The sequence below is a fragment of the Sylvia atricapilla genome, chromosome 13 (assembly GCF_009819655.1).
Source record: "Sylvia atricapilla isolate bSylAtr1 chromosome 13, bSylAtr1.pri, whole genome shotgun sequence".
Lineage (NCBI taxonomy): Eukaryota > Metazoa > Chordata > Aves > Passeriformes > Sylviidae > Sylvia > Sylvia atricapilla.
Window position 1 is genome coordinate 13,699,510 of NC_089152.1, and position 18,776 is coordinate 13,718,285.

Here is an 18,776-nt window from a genome sequence, read left to right on the forward strand (position 1 = left end):
TGTTGTATGTTGCGTGTTAGCGCTTGGGATCATCAGGGAGTCAGGCTGCCTAAATTTTGTGTAGCTGTGGAAGACACTCTTCATAAATACATTCTTCCTCAAAGGTCCATATGGCTTTTCCTGTATTTTTTAGTTTACTTGGAATTATCTAACAATGTGATTTGGTAATAAAATGTTTTAGGGCAATAAAGAGGAAGATGTTAAGGACAAAATATGAGATGAAAAGCATGACACGGTTCAAGTATCATCTCTTACTTTATCTGTTGATATGCCCAAGAAGAAAAAAAGCTATATATTAAAGTCTCTGTTGATATTTCAATGTTATATCCTAGCTGTATTTGCTGTGATGCCTTATGGAACTCCTGTTGGAAAACAGCATCAATTCTTTTTTTTTTTAAACATGACATAATTTGTTTTTACTAGAGTGCTGCTGTCCTTGCAAGTGAAAAAAAAGCTGCACAAGAAGAGCGAAATAATGTAGAAAATCAAGTCAAAGAGCTGATTGAGGAAAATGAAAGATTGAAGAGAACACTTGCTGAGCTAGAGAGAAAAATTGAGGAGCTGCACAAACAAATCGATAATATGAAAGGAGAAGAAAATTCAGTGAAGGAAAAATTAAAGACATATGAGGTAAGTTAAGAAAACAAGCCCCTTCAGTAGTCTTCCTCTTTGCAATGGATTCATTGTAGGATAAAAACTGACCAAGAGGGGGATGGACAATGCCATAGGAAAGGGTAAGGTAAAAACCAGCAGGTTGCCAAGAAGCAGGATGCAGTTTGCTGATGTGTAGGAAAGATTTTCTCATGGAGGACCAGGGTAAAGCCAAGGCACCCCTTGGGACTGGAGAAATCAGTGACAGGCCGGAGTGAAAAGTCTTTACAGCTCAGTTTACTTGCCAGATTAAAAGCCTGGCTACTGTTTCTGAATGTATCAAATTTCATCATTGCAGCAAGAGAAGCAACAATTAGAAGAAGCTTTGAAACATGCTGAAACAGAGGGAAAAGAATTGTTAGTGTTAAAAGCAGCTTTGGAAAGCCAGCTAGAAGATCTGCAGGTAAGAACAAGAAGAATTTGGTAATTTCAATTTTAAATTTTCTGTTTACCTGAGTCACTATTGCTTTCTGTAGAGTTACATCTCATTCTTTTGAAGTACACTTTGTTTTGAAGTTAAGGCCTCACTTCATTGTTCAAATGTATACTGAAATCATAGCTTCATCAAATTAAAAACTTTTTTCTTGCTGAAGTGTTTTTTTTCTATTTCCATGGATCTAGCAAAATTTTGAGGAAATTAATTGCCAAATAAACTGCCTAAGGTTTCATAAATCTTTATTTTCAATGATCATGCAAGTCATGAAGGTATTCACATGTAAAAGAATAGAAAGCTGTACTTGAATATAAAGAAAAATATTGTTAATGGACAAATATCAGGATGTTTGCTTCTCTATTTTTATGATCCTGTCTTATTTGCAAATGTTGTATGGAACTGGAATATTTAACTCCAAAACCAGAGATGTTTAGCATATATTACTAGCATCTGTAGCCTCTTAAATTCTGAATGAAGTCCTCTTTCCACCTTGCTCCTTAGTCTACCCAGTGTCCAGGAAAGGTTATGCTTTCTCTCAGATTAGCCCAGAAATTAAACATGTGGAAAAAGCATCTACTTCAGAGCAGTGGAGAGAGGTGTTGGCAGCGTTGTGTGTGAGTCAAAATTGGGTGATTCAGATGGCATGAAAATTCAGATCACTGTTCTTATTGACCTCATATTTTGTGTCTGCAAAAGCTACAAACCTAATTTTTCTTCTCTGTGATTCACCTTTTACCCAAGAAGGACTGATTTTAACAGTATTAGTTTAGAATTCTCTTAGTTTTGCTTTTAGAAGCTAAAATTTCAAGGGATTCTATTAAACAAGTCAGACTCAAAAGTGAAGTACATGCAAATTGCTTGTGCCACATTTTAATTGAATAGATGTTTTCCCCTGTTGTCTTCAGCATAAATTTTACATTTCTGTTCTGAAAATCTGAAAATGGAACTTGTCTCTAAGTGGATTAAAAGAGAAGAAAAGACTGTGTTAACCAGCACGTTCTCATGGTTCAGCTAATTATAGTAAAAAGAAAAAATAACAACAGCAAAAGAATACTTCTATGTCTTTAAAATTGAATGTGCTTTAAAAATACAAGATTTTAACAATAGGGGTGAGTTTTGTTTCCACAAAATGATGTTTTTAAGCTGATGTTTCTTGTAACTTCATGAATAAGTGTTACATCTGAGGCTTTTGGTCAGGCTTTGTGGTTGTCTTCTTTATTTTTTTTCCTTTTTAAATTTTAAATCTGTTTATCTGCTCACTGATTCCCTTCATTTACTTGTCTGTATCACTGGTAGTCTGCACAATCACTGTAGGGGCACATTTTGCATTTAGCACACTCCCCTAAGAACTCCCTTCTGTCACAGTCTGACTCGACCTTGCTGTGTAACATGGATCAATGCAACCATACACATCTCCTGCATCCCGATTAGCTTTGGGTTAAGATGCTTGAAAAGTGTGGGGATTTTTTTTGTTTATGCATCCTTCAGGGCATCATGCCAAATAATGCTGCCTCCAAGCAGGGTCTCCAAATGAAAGAATTCTAGGGAAGGTGACAGGAGAGTCTGTCTTGACATTTTATTCACAACTTATGTCTAAATTCTGGCACACCAAATTTAATCCTCTTTCTGATTCTACACTCTTGTCCACCGGATATGAGCACTAACAGACCTCAGGATGTAATCAGCAGCCCTTTTGTTTAGAACAATTCAGCCTTTCTGTCTTTAGAGTTGTTCTAATGAATAATGTTGTGCAGTAGGTTGATTTGGCCTTGTGTTACCATTGACAATGTAGACGACAAACTCTGGCACTGTAATAATGTGTATCCCAGTGGAAATGTAATTCCTGACTGTCCCATCTTGCTTTTTACATAACACAAATTACTGTAATGGTGGTCTAGAAAAAGAAAAACGATGACAATACCAATAGAACTGTAACAGTTACTGGAAACAGTCAAGTTTATTTCTCCTCCATTCTGGATTTCTAGTCAGAAAAGTTAAAGCTGGCATGCACTTTATTGTAGTAGATGGTTTGCATTAGTGCTTTCATCTAAAATCTTCTACATTGAAATTTTGTTTATGGATGCTCAAGTGAAAAGTATTTTTGTATCATTTTGTGTTGTGTTCTAACCTCTGTTTTAGGGTAGCCACTTCTGTTTAGGGCAGTGTTTCAGGAAATGAAATACATCTTGACATTTTCCTACCACTGAGAAGGGAAATGACCTAATTATTATGCCCTTTAAGCATAGCATATATGGTACTATGATATCTTAAAACTAACAATTTTCCCAACATTATGGATGGCAGCATCAAGTAATCTGTGCTTTTTAAATTAAACAATCAGAACATGGGATCCTTTCAGTGGGTGGAAAAATAGGAAGTTTCTCTTTTCATTGTGATAGATAATGGTAGGCATCTAGAATTAGCATTGCAGAGCATTGCAAGTTGAAATACATTCTTAATTTTCACTTACCAGCTGAGATGAATTACTAATTTTGTAAAGAGAACTAGTATTGTTTGGAAAAAATAGAGAAATATCAGAATAATCTTTTAAGTTAGTGTGAAAACAAATTACTCCTTTTCATTTTCCCCATTTTGTTCTCTTTTCATGTAATAACACTTTAGCTTTTTCACAAAGTAACTAATTGCCACTAACGATTGGCTTTAAATTGGCAACTGCCAGGCTGTTTGCCTGACTTGCAGTTACACTGTGACAGACCAGCCAATTCCACTGAAAAGTGCTCCAAGATTTTTGTACATGAAGGGCACTCAAATTAGAGATTATACTTAAATTGACCATTGAAGCTGTCCTGTAGGGCATCTAGATTTAAAATACTGAAATTCTGTGTAGTGTAGTCTGAACGGGCAGACACTGAGGAAACTGCAGCATTTGGACAGTTGGTAGCAACATTCCCGTTGCATCATGGTCTTAATACTTGAGTTAAGAAAAGAGGTATAAATGGACATTCAGTTGTTTCTAGCATGACATATCAGTATTTGTCCTGTAAGAGCTAGCAAACTGTAAAACCTGAAATTTGTCTTAATTTTACAGCAGCTGCTGGTATTACTGTGTTAAGTAACCTACCTTTAAGGCATTAGAAAAGTTGGTCTACATTTTATTATGTGTATTTTTAAATCTACTGCAGGAGAACATCCGTTGCATTTCACAGGAACGACAGCAGTTAAGTCAGCAATTAAAAGATGAAACTCAGCAGAAGGAGCAGTTAAAGCAAATAAAGAATGAAATGGAGACTGAACGATTGGAACTGAACAAGACTGTTGAGAAGTTACAGGAGGAGGTATGAGTTCACCCCCAAGAGGCTGCAGGGATCTGAATATTTAACAGATAGAAGTAAATGAACGGGCAAGTTGTGAAGAATTCTATCTTTTTAAATGTGTTAAATAAAGTAAAATGCAAAGTTTAATATTAGTTTCTTTAACCTTTAAGAGGCTCTTATTAAAAGCTTTCAGGCCTGGAACAATGATTGGAAAACGACTGTCACAAAATGACATTGTAAATGAGTTCTGTATAAACCAGATCCCAGATCTGAATTCAGTTCTCATGTACAGTACCATGATATTTCAGAATTTCAGAGCTGATTCTCAAAATCTCTGCATCAGAATTATTGTGCCATCTACGTGGAAACTATACAGCTAATACTGACATAGTGAAGTGTGACTGTGCAGTTCATTGTATCACTCAGCTGGAAGAACTGCTCACAGACAAAAAGAGAATAGCCTTGCTATTAGAAATTAACTTTACTGTTTTGTGTTTTCCCACTTCTGCATAGAAATTAATTTATTTGGGAATATTTGATAAATTTTCTCTTTGAAAATACTGAACTGAATGCTGAAGTTGGAGGAAAAAGACTTTTGTTGTATTAAGCACAATAAAAGGTTTTGTATATGTACTTTTTGCCCAGATGTCTGAAATGGTGGAGCTCTCAAGAACATCAGCTCTGGAGCTTCAGAGCCAACTTGATGAATACAAGGAGAAAAATCGCAGGGAATTTGTAGATCTGCAGAGGCAATTAAAGGAGAAAAACATTGAGGTAGAAAAATCACGCCTGATGAACATAAGAATGCAAGATGAGGTAATGACCCATAAATCCAGTGAGAAATTCTCAGCTTTGACCTAGAATTCAGTGCAGGTAGTTTTCAAGATAATACAGGTTTGCTATCATGCTTTTGTGTACTCTCATGTACATCATGAGAGGCTGATCTCAGCTTTTGAGTTTGAGTTTTTGTGGTGATGATTAGCATGTTATTTCTGCTGGGGAAATGGGAGTTCCTCTTTAGGACAGATAAATGCAGTGTTTGACAAATGAATGCACCTTAAGCAATATGACAAGGATTCCATTGATGATCTGCTGCTCTTTAATGCCTGCTACTGAAGGAATTGATAATTTAGAAATATTTTTGATTAGGAAAAACCCACCAGTTATTTAGGAAAAACAAACAAACATTCATGACCAAGCCATGTAGGTATCAGGACTTAGCAGTAGGTAGCAAACTCTGTGAACATTCACTAATAAATTATCATAGCTTCATTACTAAAATAAGCACTTGAAACAGAGGAAGAATGTGGCAAACTGTTTAAAGAGAAAACCTCTCATATTATATAGGTGTTATAAGTTAAGTTACACGCACAAGGAATGGTCATGATTTCACCTAAACCCTCTCTCAGTTATTATATATATATTTTTAAAGTACCATAAAGGTTTTTTGTATATTATTGAGGACATACTGTTGTTGAATAGGGTACTTTTGTCCTCAGCAGGTAGTCCCACTGTATCTAATAGTTACATATATATAGGTATATATGTATCTGTAATCATGTCATTGGTAAAATGCTGTCATCAAAGTGCATCAGACATATAAACTACATAGTTATTTAAAAGCTCAAGTATTGGGAGGCTGAAAAGAGAAAGTTCCAAAGGTAAAACCATTTAGAGCATTATCAAAATTTTGTCTTACTGTGACTTAGTAAAAATAAATAAATTTTAAGAACCACACCTGGACGATTGTCAGTGTAAAACATGTAGCATGAAGCATCTCATGATAGGTCATACTCCAAGTTTATTTTCTTGGTGCCATCTTGTGGATCAAACAAAAATTACTGTGAAAAGCCAGTAACTCAATGGAATTCCTGTCATGCTTCCAGATCTGTCGTGTTTGAGGGGAGTCCCCTTTGCTGCCATCCCTTGTTTATAGGAAGTATGGTGTGAAGTGTATTCCCATGATCTTATTGCTTCAGATACGTCTGATGGAAGAAAACCTGAGGGATCACCAGAGAGCTCAGGATGAGGCAATAACAAAAACTCAGTTACTGGAACAGACTGTGAAAAGCTTGGAGTATGAACTGGAAGCCAAAAACCACTTAAAAGACGATCGGGCAAGACAAATCAAGCTAATGGAGGTAAGAGGCATTCTTAAGGGTTCGTTTCTCTTTTGAAGAGATGAAAATAATTTTAGTGTTTCACATGGATTCTGCTTGTAAGGAATCAAAATAGCTTGAAAATCCTTGTAGTATTACTGCAGGAATTAATGTGGTATATTTTAAAGGTGATTTGTTAGCATATCTGTTGTAACATGATACCTTCTGAATTATAATTTTCCCTCATAATTTTAATTAACTTATTTTTAATTAATTTTATCTAGAGCTTATCATGCAAATTTGCATGATTTTCATTTCTAGACCCATCATTCAGAGCTTCAAAAGTATTTAGAAGCATAAGTTCTGCTTCACCTTTGATATCAGTTAATTTCAGAAAGTCTGAATAACATTGTGACTCTAACCTGTTATAGGGCTTCATAGCTGTTCAGTTCAACTGGGCTGTCATTTGACTTTCATAAACAAACATCTCTATGTCATTGTACTCAGATGAAAAGAAATTTGTCTTCTGAATGTATAATGTAGTGCAGACACTCTAAAAAAGTCTGCAAAAATGTTACAGAATTTCTCTTATATTCTTGAAATTGTTGGGAGTGATCAAAAAAAGGAAACAAAACATTTCTTTTACTTCTGTCAAACAAATTCACTCTAAAGCCTTATCTATCTGCCATCTCTTTTGCTGTGTGTTTAAGAGGCATTTCAGTTTCCAAGCTTAGTCTTTCAGATTTTGGGTTCTTGAAGTTTAAAGAAGAATGCCCTAATAGCAATCTGAAGAGGATGGAAAGTAGTATGTTGAGGTTGCTTTTCTTTGTTCCACTTAGGACAAGTTGTCTCACCTGGAACTTGAGCTTGATGAAGAAAAGAATAATTCAGATTTGTTGTCTGAGAGGATCAGCAGGTGCAGAGAACAGGTACTTGAATAACTTTTCCAGTTTGCATTTAATTGTTTTACGAAAAAGTGTTATTAGGATCACGATCAATACTGATCAACTAAATAATGTTTAACAATAGGATTTATATATTATACTTGAGCAGAGCACTTGAATCCAAAAAACCCAAGGTTCACAAACATGATTAAATATACTCCCTTCACATCATCACAGACCATTTTTTTCCTGTTATTCTAACTGGAAAACAGACACAGGTTGCATATAAAGACTGAAGACCAGTAAGCCTGATGTAGTGTAAGTGATGTATAAGTGAAGAGTCGCTTATATTGAAAGATCACAATTTTAATCATACTGAAAAATAATTCAGCATAATAGACTCTTAGTTTCAATGAAGGAAGAGGAGGAGCTTTAGGAAATTGTGGAATTATTTACGTAACGTTCTTTGCCTTATTTTTGCTTTCTGAAAGATGTGAAACTGATTCATAACGCATTACAGTACATCTGCTGCTGTAACACTGCATGAAGTGCTGCAGCTTATAGTAATTTCCTAGAAGCTTAGGGGACAATCAGCATTGAGGTACCCACCATAACCTGTTCTGTTCTCATTTCTCTTTCTCTGGAAAAAAAGAAGAACTACGGACATTCTTTTGAATAGCTGTAGCTTCAGAGGGAGAAGAGAAAGTAAAATCCTAGTTTCTGTGTCTTTTCAATGAAACTGTGTGCTCCACTGAGACAGCTGATGAGTTTAAAGTGAGGTAGAGCTCAGCTTTCTCTCATGCATCCTTGTGACACCAAGGCACCATAACTACTTTATTTGAACTCAGGTTACAGAGATTCCATTTGATTGTAATAAAGGCTTTCTGCTATTGTTCCATTGATATTGTACAGACCCCGAGTCAGTGGGTGAAATAGAATGTAAAGGCCCTATAATAATGTGGGCTCATGCTGTTGCTAAATCAGGAAGGCTTTAATACTGGAGTCTGTGCCGGTGTTGTAAACCTGGGATAAAAGTACTTTAGTCATAGCTGTGGAAGTTAATTTGCAAACTGAATGGAAACCTAAAATACAGTCTGGTGACTAAAATGTTACATAATGGGTAAAAGACGTGTTTATTTTGAGGTCTGGAATTTCTCATTTCACACATGAGTTATAAAGGTTGCTTTGTTTTGATTTTATGCCAGAATGACTAAGTAGTCAAATTACTAAAGAGAATTTCAGGGTCTGCTAAGCATTTATAATGACATGAAAAATTATAATGGATTTATTTTGGTAATATCTGTATTCCTCTACATTTTTAACACTATTATTATAAATATGTTATTTTAACATACTGATAATGAACTATAATACTGAAATTTCCAGTAAAAACAAATTTAAACAACTGGTTCTATTTTACATAAAGCTGAATCTTTGAATAAACATTGGCAAGACTAATAGTTCACATTTCACTTGCCATGAAATGTTATTCTTTTTTAATTTAAACACCCTTTTGAATCTGAATGGCTGCATGACACACTGTTCTCATCTCCTCTTGCCTTGCTCTTAGGAAGTACCACAGCAGAGTGGAAACAGAAAAAAAGTTTGGGGAAAAGTGGGTCATATCCTCTAAGTTTTTAAATGATAATGTATTAGTAACTCTAGAAAGACCAAAATGCTCAAAGCACATTAACGGACATGCATGGAAAGCTGGAGCATTCAGCTGCTCTTTGAGTCTAAAGTAAGCAGGGACAGGAAATATTTTAATAAGTGATTTTTTTTTTCCTATGAACAAGTGAAATGAAGTATCTCTTGCCGTATTGACTTTGCAAACATAATTGGAAAATCCTCACGATACCCTCATCAATTCTTGTGTTCTGTGAAAATGTGAGCAAGAGTCTATTGACTTCAGAGTTGTTTCCAATAAGTGTGAAAAATGGACTTATTAGTTTTCATGACAATTTTAGAATAAATAGAGAAGGATAAAATTGCACCGACCTGAATCATTTGCTTCCTTTTGGTAAAGTGTTCCCAGTGGAGAGCTGTTTACCTGCTCTTTAGCTGGCACTGGCTGTAGGAAGCAAAGAAATGAAAATCTGGACATGAAAGTTGTTTTTCAATTTTGAAGCATCAGAGGGATTTGTTTAGCTTTAGCTTTCTTCTTGATTAATCACTGGGTTTTTTGGTCACATACTTGGAAATTGTCTAAGGCATATTTATGTATATTTATATACACACACAACTTAGGAATTGACAAGCAACATAGGCTGCAAACCTGTGAGATAGTGAGCAATACTGATGGCATCTAAATTATTATCAGAAATCAAATTGCTTTCACTGTAATGAACTCAACAGCTGCTTTTTGTCCTAAAGCTGGCACAAAATGATGAACCTTTGTGAGATCTGATACAGTTGCTTTTCTCATTTCTTTGTTGTTAGCATTCTTCAAATCCAGCTGTGATAAGTGTTGCCTTAAGCTGCAGAAATAGTTTATTCTTTTAACACAACTATCATGCATTAGACATAGGAAAGGTAGAAGATGGAACATGAAGTCCCACGTGATACATGCACAGAGTATGAACATGAAACTGGTACATCTTACTGCTGTGAAATAAGTGGAACTTCAAGCACATTTTAGGAGACAACTGCTTTTCTCCTTTGTGCATGTTAATTTTGTGCTGAAAAACATTAGAAAATAAAACAGTTTGTATCTCTTCCAGCAAGAATTGTATCTGCTGCCCTTTTCTTTTCTCTTGTATATATTTGCATGTAGCTTTTCTGATCCTAATCAGATATAGCCCTTTTTCTCTCTCCCACTGCCTTTATGTGAGGTTGCTTTTACCAAGAGATGTCCAACAGCAGTAGCAGTCATCTTGGAAATATAATAATTGTCCTCTAAATAATTCCCTAGTTTGAATCTTGGGAAGGCTGCACAAATTTGTTACAGCCTCTGAGCACAGTAAGAGCACAGTGGAACCTCAGAGTGGTCCATTAAGCAAGTTCCTACATAAAACAAAACCCCTTTCTTCAGTTAACAGCTACATTTTTGATTAGTCATTCATTTTACCACAAATTTAGCTGTATTTTTTCCTGTGTCTGCCTTGCTAAAGCAATTACAGCAGAATAAATTCTATGTACTCCCTCACATTATGACTTTTTTCATATATTTCATTAATAAATACAGCTATTGTACGCATGTGATTCTAATTTGTGTCTATAAAATAATACTTTACTGTATAATATTTTACTATATAGCATATAAAACATTATTATTATTAGGCTTCCATGTGACAATGAGAGCTTTTAAGAAATTACCCAGCTGTGGAGAACTCAGCTACGTGCTGCCATTGGTATTCTAGGAGCTGTTATGACCTTGGTTTTTAGGAATGCCTTCTACTCTTCTGTCCCCATCCTGTGACACAGCATATGCAACTGCATGCATTGCTGCCATTATTTGTATTCATATGTCAATTTCCAAGCTGCAGAAACAGTGCAAATTACTTCCTTTAACCTTGAATAACGAAAAATATATTTTTTAATATTATGATGTGGTTAAAAAATAAGGCCTAGGGTAATTTTTTATCTGCTGTACTTGTTTAACCTTCACATTCTTAACATTGCTTTTGGATTTTTTTATGCAAGAATTCCCAAGGACTTTTGAAAGACCTTTACTGAGATAAATCTGTAACTGAGAGTTGCTTAACTGGGATGGTGTGTTTATGCAAGTTCTTATGTAACTGATGTAAAGCAGGGAAGAATGCTGTGGCCACTGAAATCTTTAGCAGCTGTTTTTTTTGCAGGTACAGTAATTGGTACAGATAGTCCCTGTGTTCCCCAGTGATATTTATCATAATAAGCCCTGTGCAGTGTAAACCACAAATGCTGTGGTAACATTCGCTGTGCCTGTAAAAGCATTTTTAGAGACTTGTGGGGAATCAGAAAGATTGGAAGCAAGACAAGTATTTTAAAAGCCCTACAAACTTTGTTCTTTAGCACCAAAGTTTCAGTAGCAGCTGTTAGGCAGTTTAGAGTTTTTCTTTGAGCTCAATTCCTTTTCCAATCAAGTCTAATAGTGAGGTAAAACAAACTAATTCTGCATTCTTATCTTGAGTCTGTATTGACTTTTTAACATCCTTACACATGGAATATATCTTCCTTGTGGTTGTTGAATATGGAGCGGAAATATTAACAGAAACTGTAGAAAACGTTGTCTTTTAACAAAACAAGCAAAACCTACCCCCTCTCCAAGTCTAGAAGTTGGTGCTCCTCCAGTGCAAGACAAAATTGACTGGAGGAGGGGAGCAATGTTTGTATCCATCATGCAGCAGAGCCTGTTGATAAAGAGCTTTTACTACTCCCATACATACAGAAAACTGCAATTCCCTGTCAAGTGTTTCACTGAGTTCTAGGCACTTGTCTGAAGTACCAGCTTGTTTTTAATAAAGAGAAACTTTACTTAGACTAGTCAGCAGCTAAAAAGTGAGGTGCTGTTCAGAGATTCTGACTTAAGCAGGAAGAAAACATGTGACAAAGATGTTTGAAGATGGATGTGATGTTCCAGAACTCAGTGTCCTGCCACATGATGTGTCTCTCACATAACAGCTTAGAGTTCAGTTCCTTGCTGCAGAATGTACATGGTATACATCAACAATTTCCAGTGTGGGTGTAAAATGCCTAGAAGGAGTACTGGGAATAACATGGACTTCCTGAAGCAGAGATTTTGGTCCAAGATTGTAGCTGTAAAACTCATCTGAAATCATGTTTATGTCTTGAGTTTTGAGAAAGATCATATTGCTTATTGCATAGGTATATGTAGTTTATATATATACATACACACAGTATAATATAGATAAAATTTATTTAAGTCTCTTATTAAAATTTGTGTCTTCTTTCTCTAATAGATTGAACAAATGAGGACAGAGCTACTTCAGGAAAGAGCTATAAAGCAAGACTTGGAGTGTGACAAAATTTCATTGGAAAGACAGGTAATTGTCTGGTTGTAAATTACCACTTTAGGAGCTGTTCTGCCCAAGGCTTAACAGTACTTCAGGAACACTATTGAAGATATCATTTCAAGTAATTGTGATTTTAGCTGAGTGTCTTCTGTAGTAGTAAACAATTCTTCTGCAGTTCAGTGGTCTTTGAAAGCAAGATTAGTTATCATAGCCCTTAGGTGAGATCCAGAGGAAAGCAATCTCAACAAGTCATAGTATAATTTAAGAACTCAAGAGCATAAACCAGGTTGTAATGGGAATTTAGAGAACATGTTAGTACAACACACTTAATTAGGTGCCTTCAATTATGTGACATTGATCTCATCTTAATTGTTTGAGAAAAAAGAATGCCACCTACTGGTATGTACTATATACATTCTTACACTTTAGTTCTGATCTTCTGTCACAGTCCTTTTTTCTGTATTTGAGACCTGAGATGATGCTTTGAATTTCTGCAACAAAGAGCTTTTTTTTTTCTGTTCATCATATAACTCTTTATTTGTTTGGGTTTTTTTTTTTTTAATGTCAACTCTTTGACAAGGTCCCCATTAAAAACCTAGCCTCAGAAAAATGTAAGTGTAAATCTTAGCAAAAAGGCTCCTTTTACAAATCTTTTTAGAACTATTTTTGAAGTAGGAGTAGCATTGGAGAGTAAAGAAATGTGGGGGGACATCCCAGTAATAGCTATAATAAAGTAAAGTTGTATTGGATGTAAATAATTTCTTTGTCTACTTGTTCTAGCCATAAACCAGTGATTTACAGGGCAAGAACACAGAATTTTACAAAAGGATTGGATGGAGCATAAGACAGATCTGCCAGAGTATTTGAAAAAAAAAATTGACATATTAAAAAGTACTGCTGGAAAGGGTTTGCAACTATCTGAGGTTTAAGTGTCCATTTAATCCTAAAACTTTACTGAAGCTGAACAGTAAGTTCTTTTCAGTAAGTCACAGTGGTAGAAAATTTGTTTGTAGTAAACCATAATATCTCAATGACTTTCCATATTCACTTATCACTGTACATAGTGATGTATGTCTTCCTGGAGACATGGATTTGGTGTTAAGGTGCTGTTTGTCAATCTGAGCAAGTGTGTATTAACCAAGTGTGTTCCAACTATAGAACAAGGACTTGAAGAGCCGAATCCTTCACCTGGAGGGTTCTTACCGATCCAGTAAGGAGGGACTTGTTGCTCAGATGGAGGCAAGGATCACAGAGCTGGAAGAACGACTAGCAAATGAAGAGAGGTAAAACCAGTTATGTTAAGATCAAAACATGTGCGTTTATGTTTGTTAGTATGGCCTCTTGCTAATATTAAATCTCTATTACAATTAACTTGGGATTTTTTTACCAAATTAAAATGGTTAATGTTTCATAAAAATATTGCAAATTTTCTTTTTGACTGCAAGTGCAGCAGAAGTTTGTCTTAAAATTTAAAACTGGGCACATTGCTTACATGGTTTCATAGCTCCTTATTTTATAAAAGTCTAATATTAGGAACAGGCTTAGAAATATTAATTGTACTATGAGACATCCACTTCCATGTTCGCTTTTTGTTTAATCTTGTAGTGTATTTTTGTTGCTAAATGTTGTTGTGACGGAAGAAATTCTCCTTAGTAATTTCTGCTTATGAACAAATTTCTCAATATGTTGCATGGAATCAGTAAATCCAGGCAGTGAGCCTAAGTAATTATTTAATTCTTAGAAGACTGTTAAGGAATTAATTTATCAGGATTGGGAGTATTTCAGTTCCTTTTTTACAAACCTGTCTTTTGTTGGTTTTGTTTTTTTTTCCTAGGGATAGAGCCAATTTCCAACTAAGTAACCGCAGACTTGAGAGAAAAGTGAAGGAGTTAATGTTGCAAGTAGATGATGAACATCTGTCATTGACTGATCAGAAGGACCAGGTAGAGGGAAAGACTAATGTGCAAATATCTGATATTAATCCTACTAGCATAAACCATCATGTGTAAAAGATACAGGATGAATGGAGGTAGATTCTGATTACTCTGTTGTTTATTAACTCCCTTTTAGTGATATTTGCAGCTGCCATTGCAGCACATGTTTTTGTCTAGTACTAAATTATTAATTTTGAAAATTATGAAAAGAAAGCAGTTACAGAAGCAATCCTAATTTAAGAAATAAAGCAAATAACAGACAGTAATTGATCCTATAAATACACCAACAAGTAATATATTCTGTCACCATAAAATTTTGTTTAAAGAAAAAAAGCTATTTACTGTTAAATATAGGCTGTAAGTCTAAACACACAGTGATGTTCTAATAGCAATATCCTCTACCATTACTGAGGTCTTTGTTAATTAAAATATGGTTTGTTTCAGCATGTGAGCCAACAGTTAATATTCTGCCTGGAGAATGAACAGTGTGTTTCAGATTGGAGACATACATTGCAGGAATGGTCTTAAAAAATCCTCTGGATTTTTGAAATGTATTTTATAGTACATGTCTGTTAAAGTTGCTTAACTTATACACACTTATAACCCTACTCTGTCATAATTGATAAGCAGCTCTTACTGCTTAAGACATTATACTGTTTTACTCTATTGCAGCTCTCTTTGCCTGTGGCTGGTTTTTCATTGTAAAAAGAACATATCATATTATTTTTCTTAAAGTCTAATGCTGGCTTTCAAATATTTCTGAAACAGAGGATTACAGTGTCACTACACTGGCAAAGTTTTGTCTTTATTCTCCCTCTCATAGATACTGGAAGAATAAAATTCCTTTGTTAAAATAGTCCTCTAATCAGATGACATGTAAATATTGCAGCTGAGTTTGCGTTTGAAAGCAATGAAACGTCAAGTTGAAGAAGCTGAAGAAGAAATAGACAGACTGGAAAATGCTAAAAAGAAACTTCAGAGAGAACTTGAAGAGCAACTAGACATAAATGAACAATTGCAAGGACAGCTTAACACTGCAAAAAAAGAATTAAGGTAGGATGAGTTGTCAGGCCTTCCAGTTCTGTATCACACCACTTCTCACACACCTGACCACTTGCTCCTGTAGTCTGTAAACTGGGAACTTCCTCTATAAGTTTGTCATCAGCACACACAGTTTGACATACACCTGTGAAACTCTCTAGGTGTCCCAGCCTTCTCTCCAAGATCCCCCTACTGAACAAAGATTGAGGCAGGGAATATAAAATGGAAAAAAGTGTTGGGATTTGACACTTTTACCGTTTGTAGCAGTAAAAATTTCCCTAATGGCTGAGAGGTACAGTCCTCCTGTGTTAGTTTTCCTTGGCCATCTGTGAACATCCCAGTGTGCAAAGTTTGCAGTTTCCTCTTTCTGCCACTTTAGTTAGAGGTGCTTGAAGACGTGATTGTTCTATCTTGTGCGTGCTTCCTTCATGTAAGGTGTAGTCTACGATAAACTACCCCTGCCAGAGCACTTTGACGGCCTTCAAAAATGTAAATCCTGCCTGTCAATGTCTAAAGCTTTGTGTGTTCTGTGTGATGTGCTGTTTTAATAGCAAATATCTGTGGTTTTGTTTTAGTAGACTGAAGAAGTCACCAAGTAAAGTGTTGGCTGATTCTGATGATGAGGACGATGACGATGATGATGATTTCAGCACGGATGGTGATAGCCTCTGTGAAGTACCTGCAGGAAATAATTTCTCAAAAGATGATGACACAAAAATCTAAATAAGTAGGGATTCAATTCCTTGAAAGTACTGGAAGAATAACATAAATTATCAAGAAACTGGATATTCTAGATGTCAAATGACATAAAGGGATTTAAGAGTTGGGAATATAATGTTTCCATCCATACTGTGCCATTTTCTTATTTAGATCTCCACTGTTTATTATAGAAAACAGGATTGCATTATAAAACTATATATATATATGTGTAAAAATATGTGTGTATATATATATAACTACTACTGAAAATGCGAGAAGTGTTTCACCTTGGAAATGTGGTTTTACTAAAATTCTGTTCAAGTAAAAAGCCATCTGATAGTAATTCAAAATCAGTTTTTAGTTATTAAAAGCATTTCCCTAAAATTTAGCAGACTGTGGAAGATTATTTAATAATTGTAAGTAAGGGGAAATTATGTATAAAATGTAAATATTTTAAATTTGATCTTTTTATTAACTACTTTAGTACTATTTTGTAAAGTTTCAAATATCATATAAATCAGTTTGATATGTAAAATCTTTAAGTTTATACTAAATGCTATGTTTGGGTTTCACTAAGAAGAAAACTAATGAAAATGAATACCTTTCATGCATTACAGAGCAGATTCATAGTTCCTGGGCCAGGAAGTATATTTTAAAACCAGTGGAGGTTTTATTGTATGTGTTCTGTATGTTAGAGGTCAAATGTTAATCCTGCCTGTTGACTTTAAAAGGAACATCACATCTGCATGATGAGACAGGCTTGGCTTCAACTTCCTTGTAAACTTCATTTGGGAAGCTTTCTGTTCTTAGTAGAGAAGGGCGAGAGTGATGTCAGTTATTACTTGGTATCTTTCATTTCCTGAAAGGAATTCAGTTCTGCCAGAGGCAGAATGTTACACAGGCCTGCTGATTTGAGAACATTGGGACAGTCCTATCTTCCAAGTTTCTAAAGAGGTCCACTTGTACCAGTAAAATTACTTGTGGTCTTTGAATTAAGTACATGCTTATATCTGTTAATTGACAAAATATTGTTATGCTGCTGGCAAGAAATTGCACCAGGGAAACAGAAAGCATGTGATCTGATTTTTCTTTCTAAGTCCTTCTTGACCATCTACTTGTGATATATTGCAGTGCATGGTCATATCTGCCGATATATATTAGTATTTCAGTTTACAGAAGTATCTGTATTTTGGGTTTTCCATCTATTCAACAAACTTTGTGGGAAATTTAAAAGAAAGAGCATTGAAGATTTTATTTTAAAAACATTTTCTATTTTGTTGCTAAAAATATTTTTTGCCATTTTTATTACACCAGACTGGTTTTGCTCCTTTGCAAATCTAGAATTCTAAGGAAAGGGCATTACTACAAAATGTTGTTAAGAAACCATAGTTAGGTCCTGTCTATTTATCAGTATTTGTCCTCAGTTACAGGTTAGCGAGCACTTGTTCATTGATTTGATCAAGTAATCATGGAATTTAAAAAAATACTTTGAACTGAAGTTGCTGGGAGCTTCCATCATTCCCACAAAGGAATCTGCTGCAGGGAACAAATTAACAGCTCTGACAGTGAGGCTGGCGGATGTGATTAAGGGAGAAGTCCTGACAATGGCAGTATCCATTTTCATCCAGTTACATGAAATGAAAACTCCTGCCTGCGAGGTCAGAAATATATTCGTGCATAGCAGATCACAGACTCTTTGCCATGTAATTCCCTTCAACTTGCTTTTGATCATGTGAGTTATATGGGAAATAATAGCAATGGCATAGCTGTAATACTTTGTCTCTGAATCTTGTATCTTTGCGAGTAGCATACACATGGAATTTTTTTGCAGTATTGGCAAATTACTATTTTGACATCACAGAAACAGCCTTTCATCCAAAAAGACCTGTGCTACACTGTACTGACAATCATCATAGAAACTACTGTGATTTATTTGTTGTTTCATTTGCATGTTTATGTAGACTTAACTTCAAGCAACTGATTCCAATCCCCAGTACTCTATCCTGTAATGTTCATAGAAGACTTATTTCAAACCACTGGAAAAAAATCACTTAATATTGCATCTACCTCCAGTTACACTAAACTGTAAAAGAAAAAATCACTTAAAATGAAGTCAGTGCTCCCAGTTCTACTTTGTGCATATAACTTGATATGACAATTGAATTTCATATAGAAAACGTGTTTAAAACATAACAATAAAATAATTGTCTGGGAAATACTGATGCTGTAAACAAATCTCTGCATTTTCTTCTCTTTGGATAGCTACTTTCTTTGTAACTTGTAAAGCAGGTGTAACATCTAGAAGACTCCTCATTTGATCTTAGAAGGAGGAAGACAATATTGATGCAGACTCCTACTGGCAGTGATCCTTCTTATTAAACCTCCCCCTCCACCTGTGTTTTCAAAAAAAAGGACTTTAGTTTGTTCATTTGACTTGCCAGTGGCATTTCCTCTTTAGAGTTCTCAAATAATATGACTGAAAGGCTTAAGACACTGAAAAGGATATTTCAATTCATTCACCAAGCAGTTGGTAGCTCTGTTTCTCAATACATATTAACTGTGGTGATGCTAAAATCATCATTGCCACAAACAAAATTTATAATAGTTTACGGTCATCTTATTTGTTCACTCCACCTCCTGTTTGCTCTGATCAAAGCTCATCTCTAGTCAAATTTAGTTTAGAAAAATTTTCCTGTTTTTTTCATGTAATCTATTTTAAAGTGAATTTCAGAAGAAGCTCTAGACCCATAAAAGGAAGCAAGAGGGGGGGTTATGTAAAGAAACATGGTTACAAGACATTCAGTG

At 35.2% G+C, this 18,776-nt stretch overlaps 1 protein-coding gene across 2 annotated transcripts in view; it reads left to right on the forward strand.

The window, feature by feature from the left end:
* CGNL1 (cingulin like 1) overlaps positions 1-18,096 on the forward strand; it is a 40,254-nt gene extending 22,158 nt beyond the window's left edge. The window contains exons 8-18 of one of the 2 annotated variants that reach the window (XM_066328515.1): positions 424-630; positions 950-1,054; positions 4,228-4,380; positions 5,005-5,175; positions 6,339-6,500; positions 7,298-7,387; positions 12,244-12,327; positions 13,456-13,580; positions 14,132-14,240; positions 15,121-15,284; positions 15,848-18,096. In XM_066328515.1, coding sequence (XP_066184612.1) covers positions 424-630; positions 950-1,054; positions 4,228-4,380; positions 5,005-5,175; positions 6,339-6,500; positions 7,298-7,387; positions 12,244-12,327; positions 13,456-13,580; positions 14,132-14,240; positions 15,121-15,284; positions 15,848-15,995 — 1,518 coding nt within the window. In that variant the 3' untranslated portion in view covers positions 15,996-18,096. The remainder of the gene's footprint in view (positions 1-423; positions 631-949; positions 1,055-4,227; positions 4,381-5,004; positions 5,176-6,338; positions 6,501-7,297; positions 7,388-12,243; positions 12,328-13,455; positions 13,581-14,131; positions 14,241-15,120; positions 15,285-15,847) is intronic. The other variant, XM_066328516.1, reaches the window with a different exon arrangement.
* The last annotated feature ends 680 nt before the right edge of the window (positions 18,097-18,776 follow it).